Below are 21,763 nucleotides of genomic sequence, written 5' to 3'. Positions count from 1 at the left end.
GTCTTCCTTTTTACAGTTTTTGAAAAATAAAATACTTAGTACAGGGCTTCCTTTCAAAACATGCAAACATATTCACTTGAAAATGTTGGAAGAAAAATTAATGGATTACATTTTCTAAAGGTCATTGAAGTAGACTGAGTGAAATGAAGGTATACATGTTCAAAAATGTGTAGAAGGAAAAAAGCAAGTTGACCCCTACAATGTTTTAGCTTTCAAAGTGCAACAGATATAAATCTGAAATGACTATATATGATAAGGGCCTAAAATGGCCCCCTAAAATGAACATCATCATTTTACTATCATTCTTTGTTTTCTTAGTACAGATATGTATGTGATGTGTTTACATAATATTCATTTTGGTTCAAGTGCCCACAATTTAGAAATATGACATTGTAAAGACAACCTTTTCCCGCCATTTTTGCATTTTTAGCGTAAAACAGTTTGTTTTCAAGCAGTTTTTCCTTCCGAAAACATAGAGCGCATTCTTGAACAAATAAAATATTTTAATCAGGTGTATCTAGCCAAGACTAATAAGTGACAAAAAAATTTTCCTTGTTCAAGCATGCGCTCTATATTTCCCATTCGTAAATAGATAAGAAAAATGTCAATGTTTTGCTGATTTTGATTGAATTATAGAAATGGCGTCACTTCTGACGTCATATACTGCCAGTGAGTGCAAATAAATCAAATAAATTTTTTTTTTTATATCAACTCTTTTAAAAAATTAGTTAACATTTTATTGTACCCGAGACACTTAAAAAATGGCGAATTATGGGGGCCATATTTAACTCTTATCATATATAGTTCTTTAGAGAAAAAATTAAGGCAGTTAACCATTAAATAACAAAAATTTAAGCTATTTAATTTTTTTAAAATAATTTTGATTTTCTAATTTGGTATACTTTTCATACAAAATGTCTTTTTTCTGTTAATTAAGATAACCATTGTAATGTGTTTTTCACATAATACGGATTAAAAATATATGTTCCAAACTTGCTTTAGTTGAAAAATGTATATTTGAAATAGCAAAAAATGGAAATTGGCTGGAAACTTGTTATGAAAAATGGGGTATACATATTGACATTTTGGTTAAAAAAAAGTACTTGAAACACAACTTTTTGGATTTTTTCATTACAATAGGTGTCAACCTAATGATTTCAAGAGAAAAACACGTAACCAAAAACTTGCTGAGTAGGGACCCATCTATGAGCGAAAGCCAAAGACCCTATGTTTGACTGGAACAGATTGTGATCTCATCTGTTTCTGGTTTGGTTTCTTTTCCAGCCCCATGTCTCACCAAATACAGTAACTTCCAATCTCATGGTGCAGGAGGTTCAACTCTCTTTGGGTTCTTCAACTTTATTTTGTCACCCAAAGAATAATTCAGTTTCTCTGAGTAGTAAAATTACAATGTTAGGGCACTGTTGTGTCAAAGCAAGTTTATTTCATAATAAATGCCTAACACAGATACAGTTTTTCAAATAAGCAATCATTAAATGTATTCATATCATTACATGTTTTTAATCAAACAAAATGCACTTTATGCATGGTGAAAAAACTTTAACAACATGCTTAGGTTTAGGTGACAAAAAAGCTGTTTGGTTACACTGTAGTTTTAACTTATCTGGTACTGTGTCAACCTTTATGTATTTCTTTATGAAACCATTCTATACCTATTTAATGTACATATGTCATTAAACATACTCTTAATAATGCCCTAGTGTACAACAAATCTAAGTTTACTATTAAAACAAATGTATCTTATTTACAAGCCGAAAATTTCAATGCACTTAACCAAAAACCAAACCTCCAACAATGAAAAATTGTCTAACCTGGATAGGTCAAATGTTTTTGCCTGGTGTAATTCTCAGTTTAAACAAGTTTAAGTTTCTTGAAGTTTCTTTAAACGAAATAGGTAGAGGTGTTCAATTATTTGAGCATTTCAGGGGGAAATACATGTATGTGTCAAAAGCTTCACACCTGCTCCAGTTCTACTAACACACCGTTACAATCCTTGGGGTGGAGGAATACCACAGGTTTGCCATGAGCCCCAATCTTTGATTCTTCACTCAGAAGTCTGATACCTTTAGATTTGAGGTCTTTCATTGCTTCATTAATGTTGTCTACCTGTTCAAACATAAAAAAATATAAAAACAACAATAAAATGTAATGCAAACTTAATGTGCATTATGCTCAAAGTGATGACATATCAATTATGAATTTAAAACATCTCTAGGTTGAAAAATTGCTTTTAAGATATGTACCTCAATACAGATATGATGCATGCCTCCACTTTTGTTTTTATCCAAAAAGTTTTGAATAGGACTTTTGTCTCCAAGAGGATTTAAGAGCTGTAACAGCAATAATTGGTACATTGGTGTGAGAAGAATTGCATTGATATATTTGCTGCTCTTGTGTGCACTTCTCTTCACTTTTCTTACCTCTATTTTTGTTTCCCCAAGCTCAACAAACACTGTGTAAACCCCATGATCTGGTTGAGGCTGAAAATAATATTGGAAATAATTTAAAATAAAAAATAAGGACTAAGCACACATTATGAATAAAGCTCAAGTAATTTATCTAAATGGTATCTTGATGAAAAGAAACTAGTCAATAAATACATGTACTGCATGTGTGTTGGTTCTTTTACTTGTTTAATTATTGGTGTTGTATGTTTCTTTGTTCATTTCCTGTGAAATGACTTACATGTTTTTCACTAACTTTGGCTCCAAGGACATCTCTGAACATGGAGGCTGCCTTGTCAATGTCTGGAGTTGCCATAGCGACATGATTAATTTTACCTATGTTCCACTTCTGGAATACATCCATTCAGAAAATGGCATTTACAGGTATGTAAACTTGAGCATTAATTGAATGGAAATGAAAACCTGTAAAACTTAATAACAGTTGTATTATGTGTTAAGAAAACTTTCAGGCACTTTAAATAAAACATACTTACTGCAGCCGTCAGCTTCTGGTTAGTGTGAAATGCTTTGCATGGTGAACCCTGAAAGGATTTAAAACAAAATCAAACTTCCAAGCTGTTTTTTTTTGTTTTAATTGGTGACAAAATGTCCCCCTCATCCAAGCATTCCCCCGGATGTGATGGATGAGGGGCATTCTTGGAAGACAGCCTGAGGCTGAGGAGTATCAAGTAGCATTATTTCCTGGCTATTATGCTCGGGATCGCCCTTCAAAAAAAGCTAAAAACCTACCTGGAAGTGACGTCACATACCGTATAAATAGTGCTTCCATTGTGATAAACACTCATAATTTTAAAGCAGATTTATTGTCAAATATGTATTTTTATTTGAGGTGGGATAAACAATTCTCAAAACCCATACAGGGAGGGAACCTTGATACTCCTCAGCCTCAGGCTGTCTTCCAAGAATGCCCCTCATCCATCACATCCGGGGGAATGCTTGGATGAGGGGGACATTCTTTTCATCCAGCCTTCGGCATATCGGAGTATCAAGTAGCATCTTCAAAGTATTTGACAATAAATAAAAATCCTTCCAAGTAGAGAAGATTCTCAATCAATGATTTAAATAAACATAGACCATTTTAATAAATCATGCAACTTTGGTTTCATCATGTGGAAACACAAAATTGCTTTATCATCTTAGCCACAAAACACATCAAATGTACCCATTATTTTCCTCACCAATTTCTATAATAATTGTCCATATTGTGGCTGCATGATTAATGTTTTCTCAGAAAATAATGTTTTAAAACCATTCTGCCTCATTTCTCTGTGATATACCGTAATAAAATACATTGTTTGTAAAATCCAAACTATCTAATTTTCTGTCTGTAAGATGTTGATAGAAAGAAGAATGAATTGCATTCATTGAAATGTCAGATTTTACTGTCTGATATATAGGGTACATTATAATACACATATAATACAGCTATAATGTAATTATATAAATGTATGATCTTCTAGCTTACAATGTAATGTAGAAAACAAATGTTTTCTTCCTTGAATATAAAGTACCGGTATTATATTCATGTATGATTAAGTTTTGCAACATAACTAAGGTACAATGACCCTCTGATCAGAAAAATATTTACTCTTCGTTAATTACTTATATGTCAATCATTCTTTTATAAACTAAAATCATATTTATATATACATGTATATCCTATTTTGTCTAGCTTATATAGCTATATATTAGGATCAGTTAAGTTTTCTTTGAAACTTAGATATTATCAGTAAAAGCAATAGTATTCACTTGTGTACAGAAGGATGTCAGGTATAATCTTGTCTGATGTCTTTGAACATCAACGTTCCTTCCTTTGAAAATTCTTAAATCAATATCTATGACTTTCCTGGTATGTGGTATTTATTCAAAAATCAAAATGCTAATCTTTCATAACACATCCATTTTGATATATTAATACACTGTACAACCAAACTCTGCATGAATTAATTAGTTTTAAGAAAACTAATTTCAAAACTTGCAATCTTTTCTAAATTTGATAATTATATCTTCAATTTGAAATAGGTTAATATAAATGACCTATGTTAAGATTTTAACCTCTAGCTAGGTACTGTTTTCTCTTAAGAATATGGAATTCATATTTCATTTTCCATAAATCTAATATATGTATCATTATAAACAATCTATTACATGTATTTACATATACATGTATATTCATGGAGTATATATAACTTTTCCCTATAAAGTGGGAACATTGTATGACATTAATTTTTTGTGTATTAACAATTTATGACAAGATATGAAATCTAATATTAAGTTCTTTGTAATGTCATTTTTTGGTCGTCAATATATCTATATTCATGTAATCGCAAAAAAACCAACAATTGGGAACTGTAAACAGGACTATTTTTGCCCCATGTTATTTTCTTAGATTGTAAACATTTTTGTCCCAATTAAAACTTGCCCAGACAAAGCTTTGTTTATAGAGAGACAATGTAGGGCATTGTAATTCGCCTAGTCTTCATTAATACACCCACTGGCAAAGAGACAAAAAATAAAACAGGAACAAATGTGTTCCCTGTAATCATTCTTGGAATTTATGAATGATCAGATATGTTATATCTATGGTAACATTATTTACATATATGCCAGCAGCTAAATATGAGTAAACATTTCTTCAATATTAAATATTGTACTATAATATCTTTGTCCATATGATCAAGTGATATGATTAAACACAATCACTATCTTGAAATAACTTATTATAATCAAATTTCATATTAAATGAAATAAGCGAAAGTATAAATCCTGTTAATTCATATATTCAATCAATATGACACAATTAGAAAATAGTACAGAAAAAGAACTTTCTCAATCTTTTGCAAAAGAAATTCAATCATCTTTAATATTTAAAAGTTTTTCCCATCATTTTAATTTTCTGTTGCAGCTACTACATAGCCTTGTGTTCACACAATGTCTTAACACATATATCTGTAAAGTTAATATTTTCTAATCTATTCTGATTCAAATTCTGAATAATATGTACCAGAAACGTTCCAAAATCTGTTTTAAATTTGTAGTATCATATATACTAAACACCATTAGCAAGTAAATACATGCAACATTTGTCTTTTCATGAAGACTTCAGTTCTGATGATAAGTTCTGAAGAGATAATCAATAATTATTCACATATACTGGAAACCATTCCAATGCATCAACTAATACATATATGGTAAGTATATATAATAAATGTATGAAAATCAGTTTGTTCATTGCTTTTTCTCAATATGAACATTGTAAACATGGTGCTAGCTAGTGTATCGTAATTCCATATTAGTTACTCATGTAACCCATCTTGTATAAAGAGAATCTCAAAAAATAAAATTTCAGTGTCTCTAAATATATAATCAAACATAATCTCATGTTTCATATCGTATATTCAATACTCTATTCAATAACTTGTAACTGTATATTGCCAATTCACCATTCAATTATATCTCTTCCATTGCAATATTCTATTACAAATGTATTTTTACATTTAAAATCCTTATCACTGGATTTTTCCTTAAAGAGGAAGGTTGTAAAACAACTGATCTCCATTGACAATTTGTCTTGGTATAAAATTGCTTGACATATGGTAAAAGTTTAATTCACCAAATTCTTAAGATAGAAATAAAAGATGGTCACATATAGTCTCTTTCTTTAATATATACTGTACTCTTTCATTTCAATCTAATTGAGCATGTACCATACTTTGGTAATAAGTTTTAATGTTTATTTTTATAACAAATAGGGTTATAGTGAACATAATTGTATTATTTCTGGATTTTCATTCTGACCACATTGATCCTCTTTCACTCTGAACCTTTTCTTTTGGTATTATATCTCAGGATTTCAGCAATGTATCAAACAACTTCATTTCTTTATATCATACAGTGTCATAACAATACTTATCAAGCCTTAGTTTCCATGAAGTCTTCATTTAAATTAGCTTAAAATAAATTCATGTATGGTGTCTGAAATCAAATCATCTAAGTCAATAAATGTTTGGTTCTTTGTTCCTCATATCATCCTCATTAATCATATAATGATGTGCAGGTTTATGACTTTTGTAATAATTATGGATGCAAAAAACAATTAAATAGTAAAACCATATTAATTATTTGACTGAATACATGTACATTAATTACCGGTACATGTACTTATTTTAAAAGTACTTTTCAAGTCAAATATCCTAATGTTTGTTTGATTTCTCTCTATTACTAACTTAGACATATATATGGCTTTCATTCAAATTTTTTAATCAATACTGGTACTCCTGTTTTCAACATTCACTGTCACTTCAGTCAAACTTTATAACTCTTAACTCAAATTTTATATCTGAATAAAACTGCACAAACAATTGATACAATTCAAAACACTGCATGGATTGTCTTTTGCACCCATTACAAACAGTTATCAATTTAATTCTCTAATATTTTATGAATCAGTTTGTCTTTCAAAAAATTCATGATTCTCCAAGATTTTAAGCTTCTTTCTTCCAAACTTCACAACATGCACAACTTCGACTGTACAATGTAATATAAATAAATGTAGTGTAGACAATCATCTTTTCTGTGACAATAACTTGAAAACACCATATATTATGTGTTATAGAAAACATACGTATACGTAAGCTTCTCATCCCAGAATTAAAACATTTCACAGCCAATGTATTGCTCTGAGAAGCAAAATAAATTCCTGTTTATTAGTGAAATTTCTTGTTTGGTCTTCTATGACACCAAATAATATTACTGATATCATCATCTGTACTTATTTCAACCATGTGCAAACTGATGCCTTAAATACTTCTTTTTTATCATGATCAATAAACCAACATTAATTTCATGTAATGTATTGCATCAGCCTGTTCCGATGTTCTAAATTGACATCTTCATTCACCTACATGATTTAGTACAGTTGTATTATTAACCTGACTGTTATTTTGTTCAAACCTCAGACCTTTGGTCATTTTACTATGAGCATTACATTTTGTAAATTGTGGGTCGTAAACCAATTATCTCCAGTATCAGTCAGCAGTTAAGAGAAATTCCATCTCTTGTCTCATTTATATCCCTGATATTGAGATCAATAAAACAATAAGAAAAATCTGAACACAGCGTGTTCTAATTGTACTGTACTATTTAATATATACACAGCGTGTATATTATTCAACTTGCGGTGTAAAATCTTTTATATAGTCCAAGTTCTGAACACAACGTGTTTTATAAACTTACTATCAACCAATACACAACGTGTACTGTAAAACTTGCGGTAAAATATATTCACGACAAAATTCTGAACACAGCGTGTTCTTATCGTGCATTCAACAAATACACAACGTGTATTGTACAACTTAAGTTGTAAAACCACATGAACCATGTGTAAAACGAAATGCACGGATTATCAATCCTTTCAAACCAAGACTTCGTCATTGGTAGATTTAATTCGTTTTCAAAGGTTTTACAAACCTTGCAACTAAGACCACGTCTTAGAAAATTTATTAACACCGCAATAACCATATAACCGACAAGGGCTCATGTCCCGATGTCGCCAGAAAAAATATGAGTGTTTATCACAATGGAAGCACTATTTATACGGTATGTGACGTCACTTCCAGGTAGGTTTTTAGCTTTTTTTGAAGGGCGATCCCGAGCATAATAGCCAGGAAATAATGCTACTTGATACTCCGATATGCCGAAGGCTGGATGAAAAGAATGCAATATGTAACCAAAATATTTTATATGCAAGTAAATTTGTTTTCTTTGACATAACTGACATGCTATATCAGATAAAATTTTTGACATCATTTATCAAAAAACTGCCATACTTTCTTGTCCACCCACAATGTTTATATGATTGAATAGATGTAATTTATTACCAATTGAATATGATAACAAATACAAATGAGCACATAACACAGATATAGTAAAATAACAATCCTTGTAAGACAAAAACAAAATACAGTTATAATTTAATGTCAAATTTGCAGATATAGCAAATGGATTTTGAATCCTGTTTTAATTTGTTTTTATTGATAAATTTCGTCTTGCAACATTTTATATTTTATTGTTCAATACTGTTAAATCGTTTATCTAATAATCTGTTAATCTGATAATTTATCTCTGTCAAAAAGGCTATCAGTTTAAGCAGATCCCACTGTATTACGAAATTATGAAGTAAATCCATTGGTTCCCAAGACTTTGCTATAATTGAGGTATCCTGTATCTTCACGTTTAAGGAGTTTTTGTATTGAATAAGATTATTATAATAACTAATTTATTTATACATTTTATAACATTTTAACTTGTTTTTTTAGGCCTAATCGACAATGAAAATTACAATAGCTTTTATTTGCTGTTTAACCTTGGGAAAACAGCTGATGTTTAAAAAAAAATAAACGGAGTTTTAAGTACCATAGCAACGCGTGTGCAACGAAGGAGGAATTTATCAATACGACTTAAGCGTGTCTTGAAAAAATCATTACCGTAATTCTGGCCAGGTTCCGAATTTGACGCAAAAACGGTTGAGACATGAAAGCCATTTTTCTACTTTCACTTTTGTAAACTTATTCGATCCCGATTCATATTTCATGACAGACAAACTCAAACTCTAAAATGTCAGATTAAATAACGTAGCTCTTTTGTCATTTTGTCATTATTATTAAAAGAAAGAAATTATGCAAAATTACAACTGACATAACAATAAATTACAGATAGTATAAATATGCATCGGGATCGAGAGTGTAACAACGTGAAAACCAAACCAAAATGTCGACCTTGGCCCATGCTGCCGGTGTTGTGTGTCGAAAAAATTGTGTATTACAAGTAAGTTATTGTCAAATATATTTAATTATTACATTGTTTTCTTATTTTTGGTATCTGTTTTTTGATACAGGCTTGATTTGTTTCAATTACCACTGACTGAAGACTTTTTCATAATTCTTATGCAATATGACATTTATTAATATACAATGTATGTAAAAAGGTAATCTTGACTGAAGTGATTTTGTATCAAGAGTATGTTGTTTTCACCTTTTGACTCAAATTTTTGTAGCTTACAAAATGTCAGCGTTGTATTGTCCCACACCGACAGAAGCATATCTGGGGAAATATTCAGTACAGAGGATTGAGTGAACCACTCTTCAAAACACCACAGTTACATGCCAAGCAGGTATATTAATTGTGATTCTCTAGTTGAGAGTAGAATCTCAGTTCTACAATATATTTTTAATAATACAGAGACCAAAATATTCAGTTCCGTATGGCTGGACATTATAACAGTAGTTCAGTCATCAGAGACTAATGCTAGTAATAGATTTTAAAAGGAGTGACTATAACATTAATTGTGCCTTATCAGTCGAGTTAAATGATGAAAAGTCCTGCCTTATAACTTCATTAAATCATTGATGCTCAAAAGTTGACATTTTTATTGAAAATCCTGAATTTATTTATGCATGTAGAACAATCTGATTAAAATCAGATCTTTGTAACGCTCCGAAATTCTGATAGTCGCTTTGTGTAGCGACATCAGAATTTGTCGGAGCGGATCAAAGATCTGATTTTAATCAGATTGGCATGTAGAAATGATGGTAGTCACCGCTTACTTTAATTAGTGGTTTTAAAATAGTAAATCATTAACACAAATTGGACACATTGCTTCCATGATGATACGCAAGAAACTGTCAGACTTTTTTAAAGCATATACTGAGACTGCAGCTTGAGAGTATAATCGAACTTGACAATCACAGGGTTCAGTTCTTCTGCGAAACATGAAGACTGGTAATATGCTCATAAATCAGTTATGTGAATCAATTTATCTTTATTAATATTTAGAAGACAAATAACATATCTGCAGACTAGTAAATGTTATTGTTGAGCCCTCAATTATGACCATATAGACAATGTAATAATGAAGTTAACTTAGTTTTTTTTTTTGTTTTTTTTTATTTATTATATTTTCATATGCATACAAACATTTTAATAATATAATAGTTAACTTAGTTTAACAAAATGGTTCCCAATATTGTAGTGTAAGAGTTAAAAATTTGATTGTGATTTTCAATTACTTCTTATATGTGTACCTCAAATTTTCTCTTGGTCCTCCTCATTGTTCTTGGTACATGTGTTGATTTGAAATGTGGTTTAAAAATCTTAATATCTGTCCATTCTTGCTTCTTTCAGGGTCGGAATTATTCAGAAAGCCAACAACCTAAGAATTTTTTTCAAAAATTCTTTGAGCAGGTACAAGAAGACCTAAAAAAGAACAAAGAAATAAAGGTAATTTTCTTTAGACACAAATCATTACTAGTTATTCTCTCGAAAAAAAATATAATATATATATTCTACTGGATAAATGGACATATTTTAAGTTCACATATCAATTTACACAACAGCATTCATTTAAAGCAATTCAGCAAATCAATTTTCTGAAGAAGACTTAAATGTTCCATAGGGAACAATTGGAATGAAAAAGAGTTTGTGTGATAGTCAAATACCATTGGCATAATTCAAACTACTATTTAATAAATATAAATTTGTAAAATGTTTGTGTGGCAATTTAAAAATGTTGCATTTTTTTTTCTAACAGGAGAACCTGAAGAAATTCAGAGATGAAAGAAAAAAGTTGGAGGAAGCTGATGCTTTATTGAAAGCAAGAGAAAAATTTGTAAGTCTTTTATTTCCTTTCTTGGATCTACATATGTATTAAGCTAAAAAAAAAAAAAAAGGTCTAAGAAAAAATACTGAATACTTAATCATCTTTCTACAAATTTAAAGCTTGCTCAATTTTATTAAATACTGTATATTATTTCATCCATTTATATTAAAAAGCAATGCTATAGTATCTCATTATTCAAGCAATCCTAATAAATAATATGAATCAAGCCAGGATAAAATTTTACCTTTTTTTTTTTAAAGTTCACAATCTTTTTCATAACAATCTTAGAAAAAAGTTCAAGAAGAAACAAAAAAGAGTTCCACAGTCTTCCAGAAAACGTTTGAGGATGTAAAAGAAAAGGTTTCAGAGGTAAGTGTATCACAATAACTTCTACAAAGAATTTTATAAATATCTGAAAATTGTATTTTTCAAAAAAATGTATTTATGTTAACACTGTTTTATGGCCCTAAGTTCAAAGCATTGAACATGCATTTCTTGAAGCTTTTAATTTTTAAAGTACATGTATGTCTTTTTATGGCGTCGAGCGAAGCTCGAAAGCCATCTAGGGATCGTACGTCCGGAAGTTACATTTTTAGGAGCCAAACAACTCAAATGAGTGCAAAGTTTTCGTATGTGTTTGAAGAAAAATAGATGACATAATTCAATTTCGGGCAGAACTGTACGTCAACAAAACAAGTTTGCAGATTCGAAATGGTTGCCGTCTTTAAAAATGTTCACATTTTATTGAAAACAATATGTCTCGGTTTCAGCGGATGAATACACTAGCACCGAGACACATGCGATAGCTGGGCTTACATACTCAATTTGGTTATGAAATGTACTAGCCTGCAAAATAGATTATTTTGTATCCATATCGAAAATTGACAATGCACAAATGTTTGATCTTGTAGAAACAAAACTTCCTAATCGAGCGATAAGTACATCTACAACCAAACGTTATTTTAAACCAACTAGTGAACTACTTTCACTTTGTAAACAACGTGAATGGGTGCTCTCTTTTACATGTATCTACCCCTGATCTTTTCGGCCCGTGTCATTTGGACCCTTGTGAATTTTAGATGAAATTGATAATAAGAGACAGAGTGGTTATCAGCAGTATACAATATACAGAATTAAACACAATAATAATTTTAATATTTATTTCCATATAAATAGAGAAAAAAAATCTAAATTTTTTTTAACTCCTAAGATATTTCTTTAAACTTAAATTGTCAATTGAAATTCAAAACTTTTTAAGAATTAGGTGAGCAAATTTGTAATGAATTGTAATTTTATAAGTTATGTGATAAATAACATTTTCTATTTTTGTTTAAAGTTGACTAATGTATTTTTTTTTAATTTCTTTTTTATTTTCGATAATTTATGAAAAAAATACCAGCTTTTTTGGCAAAATATTGCATAAAGAGTACCCTCATTGTACGGATGAGTCCTCCTACAGTTTTCAAAATAAGAAGTTGTTCTTTTGCAGATCAATTAAACATATATCAGAGGTATGCATATTGCTGGGATTTTGATTTTCGATAATTTAAGAAAAAAAATACCAGCTTTTGAACTTAGTCATTTTTGGCAAAATATTGCATATAGGGTACCCTCATTGTACGGATAACTCCTCCTACAGTTCTCAAGATAGGAAATTTTTCTTTTGCAGATCAGTTATACATAGGCTATATCAGAGGTGTGCTTAATGCTAGGATTTTGGTTACCGATAATTTATGAAAAAAATACCAGCTTTTGAATTTAGTCATTTTTTGGCAAAATATTGCATATAGCGTACCCTCATTGTACGGATAACTCCTCTTACAGTTTTCAAGATAAGAAGTTGTTCTTTTGCAGATCAATTATACATATATCAGAGGTGTGCATATTGCTAGGATTTTGATTACTGATAATTTGTGAAAAAAAATACCAGCTTTTGAAGTTAGTCAGTTTTTAGCAAAATATTGCATATAGGGTAACCTCATTGTACGGATAACTATTCCTACAGTTTTATAGATAAAAAGTTGTTCTTTTGCAGATTAATTGTACATGTATCAGAGGTGTGCATATTTCTTATTCATGAAAAAAATACCAGCTTTTGAACTAAGTCTTTTTTAGCAAAATATTGCATATGGGGTACTTTATTTCACTGGATATGGGTTGACATGGATTATGGATACAGTTCACATAAAAGAAAACCCGGTTTGCTGTCACATTGACAGCTTTTCACTTGTTAAAAAAATTATTTAGGTTTTTACTCTTCAAATTAACTTTAACTCGATGCCATTGTGGCCCTTCAGGCCTTTGATTTTTCTTACCAAATAAATATATGTACCTTTTTCACAATTCAGACGGTAGAGGAAGTCAGTAAGTCTGAGTTTGGTAAGAAGGGTAAGGAGTTTACGGAGGAGCTGGGGAAGACGGCTGGTAAGGCGAGGGAAACACTCAGTAGTGCCGGGGAGAGCTTGTCCAAGTCTCAACCAATGAAAAAGGTGGCCGAGGTAAGTACAGATTTTACTGGGAAGGAATATCATTGTAATTGTTATAACAATTTAATGTATCTGCAGTAGGCAAGGAAATTGTGCTTGAATATCAACAAACATACATATCGATAAAGGTGTAAAACTGGCTAACAATTATCTACCGTCAACTACTCTGTGGCACATATTCATGGCTTTAGGTTATAATTTGTAGCAAATATTCATTTGTTTAATGTTTCTTATGCATTGTCAATTTGTGTACCTGTGACAAGTTCGAATATTTTTCCCGTTTATTTTAGGGTGTGAAAACAGTTTCAGAAGAACTGGATGAGCTTGCTTTTTCCAGGAATAAAATATATAAAGCTCCAGGTAATGTCCAGTCTGATTAAAACCTCCCCCCCTTTCTCCTTACAGTTGTCAGAGTCTGACAGGTATTGATAGGAGGTCATCTTCAAACGGCCTTTACTTCTGACCAATCAGAGAAGGGATTATACTGCTTTAGAAAGTCTAATGGGACTTTTCAAAAGGAGACAGAAAAATTAAATCATGCTTTTTTTTTCTATGGTACCTCCAGTATTGAAGAGTTACACCTCTTATTGAACTGATTTGAGCATGTCTGTGATTGTCTAAGGTATATTTAGATTGAATGCAAATTTAGAGGTCATGTGAAGATGACCTGTTATTGATCCCTGTCAGACCCTGACGAGTAAAAGGAGAAGGGGGATGGTTTTGATCAGATTGTGTAATGTCTAATATATCGGTATGTGTGCAATGTTAAGTATCTGCCTGGCAGTCTTTGCGCAAGATATTCAATATGATTTTTGATACGTTTATCCTTTAATATACAAACGTAAGGTGTATTTAAATGTTAAAGGAATAAGTGACAAAAATAAAAGATACTGGTAGTTGATGTACTAGTACATGTATATTAACAGGTTTGCTTTAATTATACATTTTTTTGCATATCATGTATGTTTTTCATTATTCAGAAAAACTGATGAAAAGAACTGAATTACGGACCATTATGAAAGAGGAGAAAGAAATTAAAGTGGATGAGTAAGAGAAGTTTTAGAATGTTGCTGTTGTGTTATATACAGTCAGTGTGCATGGAGTCAAATGACTTGTACTATTTTATTCGGCTGATCTTATACTAGAGTTTTTTTTATTTCATAGTGAAACAAAAGGAGTGACAGTTCACAAGGACTCAAAGTTTTATCAGAGCTGGCAGAATTTCAAAGAAAACAATGCTTATTTAAACAGTAAGTAAGCATGTTAATTTTTAATCAGCAGTCTTTCCCCATGAGCAACCAGTTTCAATACAGCCCATATAGCTTTTCATTATATTTTAAATCATATAAGCGGCCACCTTCTTACGTGGCCAGTGTTTTAAGTTCCTGTGCTTTCAACATGCCTGTTTTTAATGGCCATTCTGTCAGTGTCATTTGTCAAAATATTTGTGTGTGTAATTTGAATTCTACTATGCTTTAATGAGATATCACTTCAACACAAAAAACCAAAGTAAATAATAAGACTGTAATCTGTAAAATAAAAAGGATTTCATGTGACTTATAACTTCTTAATTTGTGAAAGTGTACTGAGTAGATATTATGTTTGAAAATAAATATACTCTGAATTTTTTCTTCATTGATTTGAAACCTGGAATAAGAGGCCACCTGTCTTAAGTGGTCAGTTTCTCATTTCCCCACAAGTGGCCTCTTAAAACAGGTGCGATACTTAAAAAGTTTTATCATACACATGTATGTGTGTGTGTGCACACATGTACATGTATATTCAACCCAATTTCAATAACGTATTTTAACAGATTTTTAATGGATTTTCTTCTTTTCTCTGATTTTAATTGTGTAGTAGGTCTTATATGGTTTTTAATCTTTATTTTGACAGAAATGTTTGAGTTAAAGATGAAGTATGATGAGAGTGACAATCCTGCCATCAGAGTCACCCGGGCACTCACAGATTTAATAGGAAAAGCTCTAGGTAAGACATACAAACTCTAGGTGAGACATACAATCTCTAGGTTAGACATACAAGCTAAAGGTAAGACATATGTGCTTATAGATCAAGCTTTAGATAAGATAATCAGACATGTAAATACAGTAAAACTTATAACAGATTTCTTTAGAGTTTAAAAAATTTGCACTACCTTTTAACATAATAATTTGAATGAATTTATTTTCACATAGATTTTTCAATTCACAATCTGATTATTACAGGTATAAAAAAAATTTATTTTCATTCTAAGCCTCAATTAGCAAATATTGTAGTCTGGTAAAAAAAAAAACATGTATATAGTGAATTCGCTATACATGTATTTATTATTACGAATTCGTTATAGGAATATATCGAAATACAGATATAGCGAAGTCAATCCGTTGGTCCCTAGGATTTCGCTATAACCGAGTTTTACTGTATTAGGAATACTTGATTGTGACTTGCAAACTTTAAGAAAGTTCTTTTGTTGTAGGTACTGTATTAACACCATCTACTCTGAGTGAAACCCTGACAGAAATCAACAAATACGACCCATCATTTACACCGGAAGGATTCGCAGCATTTTGTGAAAACGTTGTTGTACCGAACATACTAGAGGTATTATCATGGTGCTTTACTACCAATGATTACATGTAGTGAAATTTTCCAGTCGTGTTATTAAATTATTATACCCCCGCAAATGAAGTTTAGGGGGTATATTGGTTTCACCCTGTCCGTCTGTCGTTCTGTCCGTCTGTCTGTAGACGCAACTTTGTCCCCCCTATAGAATTTTTTATTACTGCATGGAACAGTTTGAAAATTTGTACATATGTTGAACACCATCTGAAGATGTGCACCTGCAATTTTTTTTAAGATCAGACATGATTTTATGACAGTTTTCATTTTCCTTATTCTATATGTTGAAAAGTAAGGGAGGTAATCCTTACAGATTTTATTAAAATCATTAATAGTATTAAAACACTCTAAAATATATTTATATAAATACATCCAGATGGAGGTTTTTTGTCTTTATGTCTTGATTAATAAAAAAATTATTTTTTATAAGTATTCTATCAACTGACAATGCAAAGTTTGTGTTTGTCAATGATAAATTCTTAGGAGCTAATAAGAACATCAAAGACAAGTGTGGCTGAATTCATTTGTCCCAAGGGAGCCATTATCTGAGCCATGGTTCAGATGGAGCATGTGTTTAGGGCAAATTGATAATCTGTAAAATGGGTGATGGTTTTGGGGCTATTTTAAAACTGTTTCATGTAAACCAAAAGTTCTATCATTATAAGGAAATAAATAATATCATTATTAATAAAGAAGTTAAACTATTTTTAGAGGTTGTTTTAATTTATTTGTCAAGTAAATTGATGAAGTGACCCTATTGGGCATTAATTTAAATGAAATTCAAAATTACTGATATGATTGTAGTGTTTTGGCAATTTTAAAATTGTTTGTAATATTTAATTTTCTTTTTTACATATTTTTACATAGTATGGTAATTATGGTAATGTTTTGGGAGTTTATTAAATTTAACAAGCTCATCAAAGAAAATCATAGTCCTATGGGTCAATTTTCTGATATGGAGTTCCATTGTGCCATAGGAGAAAGTGAGGAAAATTTTAAAATCATACATTTGTAAATGTATTACTGTTATAGATATGTATTTACAGTGAAATTCTGACAATTTTGATTTTAATTTTTCTTTGTTAACTAAATTTTTTTTTATACCCCCGCTCCGAAGGAGAGGGGGTATACTGTTTTACCCTTGTGTGTCTGTCTGTCCGTCCGTCTCTCTATCTGTCTGTCCGTCCGTAACAAAAATTTCTGTCGCATTTATCTCAGCAACTATTTATCGCAGATGCTTGAAATTTTAACACAGTGTTTGTTAAGGCATGCCATATCGTGGGATATATTTTTGTACCAATCGGACATAAACTTCCTGTTAAATGGCGACTTTGCTTATTTTTTAACCAAAATTTTCAAACAAATTTCCGTCAAAGAATTCTCAGCAACTGTTTATCACAGATGCTTGAAATTTTCACACAGTATTTGTATAGGCATGCCATATCTTGGGATATATTTTTGTACCAATCAGACGTCAACTTCCTGTTAAATGACGACTTTGTTTATTTTTTGCCAGAATTTTAAAACAAATTTCCGTCAAAGAATTCTCAGCAACTATCTATCGCAAATGCTTGAAATTTTAACACACTATTTGTTTTGGCATGCCATATTGTGGGATATATATTTGTATCAATCGGACGTCAACTTCCTGTCAAATGACGACTTTGCTTATTTTTTAACCAAAATTTTCAAACAAATTTTCGTCAAAGATTTCTCAGCAACTATTTATCGCAGATGCTTGAAATTTTAACACAGTGTTTGTTAAGGCATGCCATATCGTGGGATATATTTCTGTACCAATCGGGTGTTAAATGACGACTTTGTTTATTTTTAGCAAAAATTTTCAAACAAATTTTTGTCAAAGATTTCTCAGCAGCTATTTATCGCAGATGCTTGAAATTTTAACACACTATTTGTTTTGGCATGCCATATTTTGGGATATATTTTTGTATCAATCGGACGTCAACTTCCTGTTAGATAATGACTTTGTTTTTTTTTTGCCAAAATTTTCAAACAAATTTTCGTCAAAGATTTCTCAGCAGCTATTTATCGGAGATGCTTGAAATTTTTACACAGTGTTTGTTAAGGCATGTCATATCGTGGGATATATTTTTGTACCAATCGGAGGTCATCTTCTTGTTAAATGAGTTCTTTGTTTATTTTAGCCAAAATTTTCAAACAAATTTCCGTCAAAGATTTCTCAGCAGCTGTTTATCGCAGATGCTTGAAATTTTAACACACTATTTGTTTAGGCATGCCATATTGTGGGATATATTTCTGTACCAATCAGATGCCAGCTTTCTGTTAAATGTCGACTTTGCTTATTTTGCATATTCACATCAGAGCGGGGGTATCACTAGTGAGCATTGGCTCACAGATATCTTGTTTTTTTACAATTCTAGAATTTTTATTTTTTTTTTGTATGTGTTCCAAACCTTTATTATTCAATTTAATTATTTGTCCCATTTGAAATTAGCCTTGCGGGGGTATTAGTCCCATTAGGACAGTTCTAGTTTATTGCTGGATTTCAAATTTGTTTATAAATTATATATTGTAACTGTAACATTTCAATTTGCTTGACATTATATTCATTAAAGTTAGCACTACATGTACACAACACGTTATAAGCTTTTCAGTCTTTAAAGCATGGATTGCCCCATTTTATGCTTTAATGTGTAAGAAATTGAATTTAATGCCTTAAAGGGACATGGTCATGATTTTGGACAAATTTAATTTTTCTTTTTTTAGTGTTTATAATGCTTTAGAAATGCATTTCTAACGATCAACCAAAGTTTGAGTGTCAGTCGTAGAGTTATAAGCAAGATACAGAGCTCGCAATTCTTTGTCATGTAAACATAGCTCATGCCTTGTTTTTGTTTTTATTGGTTCAATATATTGGCAAAAGTTCTTTTTTAAGCTAATTTCTGTCTGTTCTAGTTTATCTTAAGCATAAATAAATACCTTCTAGCATTTATCATATTCATTTTGGGTCTAAAGCTGAAATTTTCACATCAACATTCAAAACGTAAACAAAACTTTGTTTACATGACAAAGAATAGTGAGCTCTATATCTTGCTTATAACAGGGCGACTGGCACTCACATTTTGGTTGACCATAATTACAAACGCCACACTGAAACATTAAAAACGGAAAATTAATTTTTGACTATAATTGTGACCATGCCCCTTTAAAGAATTATATTTTGCTTTCCATTTATTTGAATATCCTTGTTTTTTCCTCTATTGAAGGCCATGATTAGAGCTGATTTAGAAGTTTTAAAAGACTGGATGCACGAATCTGTAAGTCATAGTATTTATCTAAAACATAGTTTTGAGATTTGGATAACTACCTTAACTTTGCTCCAGAGTGCAATATCTTTTTTCAGGCCTACAATGTGACGTCTTCTATACTTAAGCCTTATATAGAGGCCAGATACAAACCATGCTCACAGATTATTGACATTGGCCGGGTGGATGTAAGTACCACAGTCTACATACATACTGCAGTAACAGAAATATTTTAAATGAATACTTTATTTTTATTAATATGGATTTGCAGATTTTTTATTTAAAAATTATATTATACATTGACATTGATGAATGTTATCAACTGAATAAAAATAAATATTTCTGCTTTTACTGTAGTAGCATGGCAGTCCATCACTCTTCAATTCCTTTGATCTGTTTACATATTATTCCAACATGCCTGTAAATCAAATAATTTAGATAAATCCTACAGTGGTTAGGCAATACTTGATTATTGTGTTCTCATGTTGTTTAGGTTCTTGGAGGTCAGGTTATGGAACAGGGACCAGTATTACTTATACAATTCCATGCCCATCAGATTGAATGCTGGCGGGATTTTAAACAGGAAGTGGTCGTTGGTAACCCAGTAAGTGTCTGTGTATACTCAGTACTCGCATTAATGCAAAACATAAGCATTAATCAGAGTAAATTACTTACTTAAATAGGAGAACTGGAATGACTTGATTATTGACAAAATCTTTTCGTAAGTGTACTCTAAGGAATGAAGCTTAATTTTCATGAATATCCTTTACAAAGAAATTAACATCTCTATTAAATAATGAAACACAGTCTTTATTCATTGTACATAGAAACAATTCCATGAATTTACATCCCAACAAATATTTTAAAAAACTAGCAATCCAAAAATTGGCTCCTACAAATTAAAATGATTTCACAGTCATTGGAACTGATTGCAGAGGCTGTTACGGATCAACAATACATTGTATGACTTATGTTTTCCAGGAGGAGATTGTGAAGATGACCTACACATGGGCTCTATGTCGAGACCAGGAAGAACTGGACCCCAAGGCCGCCTGGAAACTGTTGGAATTCAGTGCCATGAAAACGAACGTCATCATCTAGGAGTTTTAAAAAACTTTAAATAGAGCGTTTTAACACATCTGCAGATAAGATTGGTGCCAAACATGACAAAATTTCTCTCCATGAACAATTCAAAGGGAGATAAGAGATGCCAGACCAGGGCCCTTCCTGTCCGTGTGACTGTAGGTGCGACACTGGTAACTCTGCTTACAATGTGTTAATTCTCTGGAGAACGTCCCCTCATTAACTACTGCCCTGAGGGGATGTTATATATCTGTAAGGTGTGATATTTAATGACAGTATATGAGGGAGTTTTGTAAACATATTGAATAAACAGTGTGGCTGACTTATTATGAAATCTTCATTCAAAAATGCAAAAATATCTTGGGCATATCCCTTTACTTTTGTTTGTTGATCCAATGCACACTTGTTAAAGACTGGGATATACCGTATGATAAGCTTGTTTCAGTCCTAAACTACATTTTTAGTTATTGTATGTAAATTATAATACATGTATGACTGAATATAAATGAGTATGTAAGATTTGAAAGACAGTGTTGTTTTCTGTGATAACAATCTAGGGATGCTGTATTCTAGCAACTATTTTAAGATTTTGGTATGTTTGTTATGAATAAGTTATGTATCGGTATGATGACTGAATTACGACTGTTTCTGCAATGAAGTAATACACCGGTAACCATGCATGTACTAGCATGCCTGTAATTTGATGAAAATAAATCAGTAATGTGTGTATTTTTCTTATTTGAAAACGACATGCTATGTGAAGTTCTGTTAGTGCGACGACGTGTTATGTGAAGTTCTGGTAGTGCAACATGTTTTGTGAAGTTTTGTAAGTGCGACAACATGCCATATGAAGTTCTGTTAGTGCGTCAACATGCTATGTGAAGTTCTGTTAGTGCAAGACATGCTATGTGAAGTTCTGTTTGTGCGGCAACATGTTTTATTATACTTTCATGTTAAATACTGAAATCTCATTGGTTTAGACGCAGTTGGTAATCCGTTCTATTATCCTCAGCATTAGCAACACACTTGGCAACGGGTAACACAACGAATTGTTACATGTGAGTAAATTATGCAAGTATGATTCGCCGTAGAATTAACTTCATTTCTATATGTAAGCAGTAAAATTTTCTTTAAAAATAAGACCTTCAG

General features: G+C 31.2%; 2 protein-coding genes across 4 annotated transcripts; one reads left to right on the top strand and one right to left on the bottom strand.

Moving 5' to 3' along the window:
- Nucleotides 1-1,419: 1,419 nt before the first annotated feature.
- Nucleotides 1,420-10,609, bottom strand: LOC105324487 (methylmalonyl-CoA epimerase, mitochondrial). Of its 3 annotated transcripts, none has more exons than XM_066088410.1 (6): nucleotides 10,568-10,609; nucleotides 2,960-3,007; nucleotides 2,707-2,814; nucleotides 2,442-2,501; nucleotides 2,265-2,351; nucleotides 1,420-2,127 (listed from the first exon to the last, which is right to left on the bottom strand). In XM_066088410.1, the coding sequence occupies exons 1-6, from the start codon at nucleotides 10,592-10,594 to the stop codon at nucleotides 1,975-1,977; spliced, it is 483 nt and encodes a 160-aa protein (XP_065944482.1). In that variant the 5' UTR covers nucleotides 10,595-10,609; the 3' UTR covers nucleotides 1,420-1,974. The 3 variants fall into 3 exon arrangements, with proteins under 3 accessions (XP_065944482.1, XP_011421874.3, XP_065944484.1); XM_011423572.4 differs by lacking the exon at nucleotides 10,568-10,609 and adding an exon at nucleotides 8,972-9,124; XM_066088412.1 differs by lacking the exons at nucleotides 2,707-2,814; nucleotides 10,568-10,609 and adding an exon at nucleotides 8,972-9,125.
- LOC105324488 (mitochondrial import inner membrane translocase subunit TIM44) lies at nucleotides 9,194-21,341 on the top strand. The gene is made up of 15 exons (XM_066088405.1): nucleotides 9,194-9,311; nucleotides 9,541-9,657; nucleotides 10,668-10,763; nucleotides 11,074-11,151; nucleotides 11,431-11,511; nucleotides 13,491-13,640; nucleotides 13,919-13,988; nucleotides 14,609-14,675; nucleotides 14,793-14,878; nucleotides 15,522-15,614; nucleotides 16,102-16,226; nucleotides 19,493-19,543; nucleotides 19,630-19,719; nucleotides 20,025-20,135; nucleotides 20,513-21,341. The coding sequence occupies exons 1-15, from the start codon at nucleotides 9,255-9,257 to the stop codon at nucleotides 20,630-20,632; spliced, it is 1,392 nt and encodes a 463-aa protein (XP_065944477.1). The 5' UTR covers nucleotides 9,194-9,254; the 3' UTR covers nucleotides 20,633-21,341.
- The last annotated feature ends 422 nt before the right edge of the window (nucleotides 21,342-21,763 follow it).

This window comes from Magallana gigas, chromosome 6 (genome assembly GCF_963853765.1).
Source record: "Magallana gigas chromosome 6, xbMagGiga1.1, whole genome shotgun sequence".
Classification (NCBI taxonomy): Eukaryota; Metazoa; Mollusca; class Bivalvia; order Ostreida; family Ostreidae; genus Magallana; species Magallana gigas.
Note: the sequence above shows the minus strand (reverse complement) of the source record. Positions and strands in the feature narration are given on the sequence as shown.

Excerpts from the sequence above, each read along its gene's own strand:
- LOC105324487 (XM_011423572.4), bottom strand. The coding sequence starts at position 9,028 with ATGGCTTTCATGTCTCAACCGTTTTTGCGTCAAATTCGGAACCTGGCC. Across the intron at positions 2,352-2,441 it reads TTGGGGAAACAAAAATAGAG|CTCTTAAATCCTCTTGGAGA; the intron begins GTAAGAAAAGTG and ends TTGCTGTTACAG. Across the intron at positions 2,128-2,264 it reads TGCATCATATCTGTATTGAG|GTAGACAACATTAATGAAGC; the intron begins GTACATATCTTA and ends ATGTTTGAACAG.
- LOC105324488 (XM_066088405.1), top strand. The coding sequence starts at position 9,255 with ATGTCGACCTTGGCCCATGCTGCCGGTGTTGTGTGTCGAAAAAATTGT. Across the intron at positions 9,658-10,667 it reads CACAGTTACATGCCAAGCAG|GGTCGGAATTATTCAGAAAG; the intron begins GTATATTAATTG and ends TGCTTCTTTCAG. Across the intron at positions 14,676-14,792 it reads AAAGAAATTAAAGTGGATGA|TGAAACAAAAGGAGTGACAG; the intron begins GTAAGAGAAGTT and ends TTTATTTCATAG.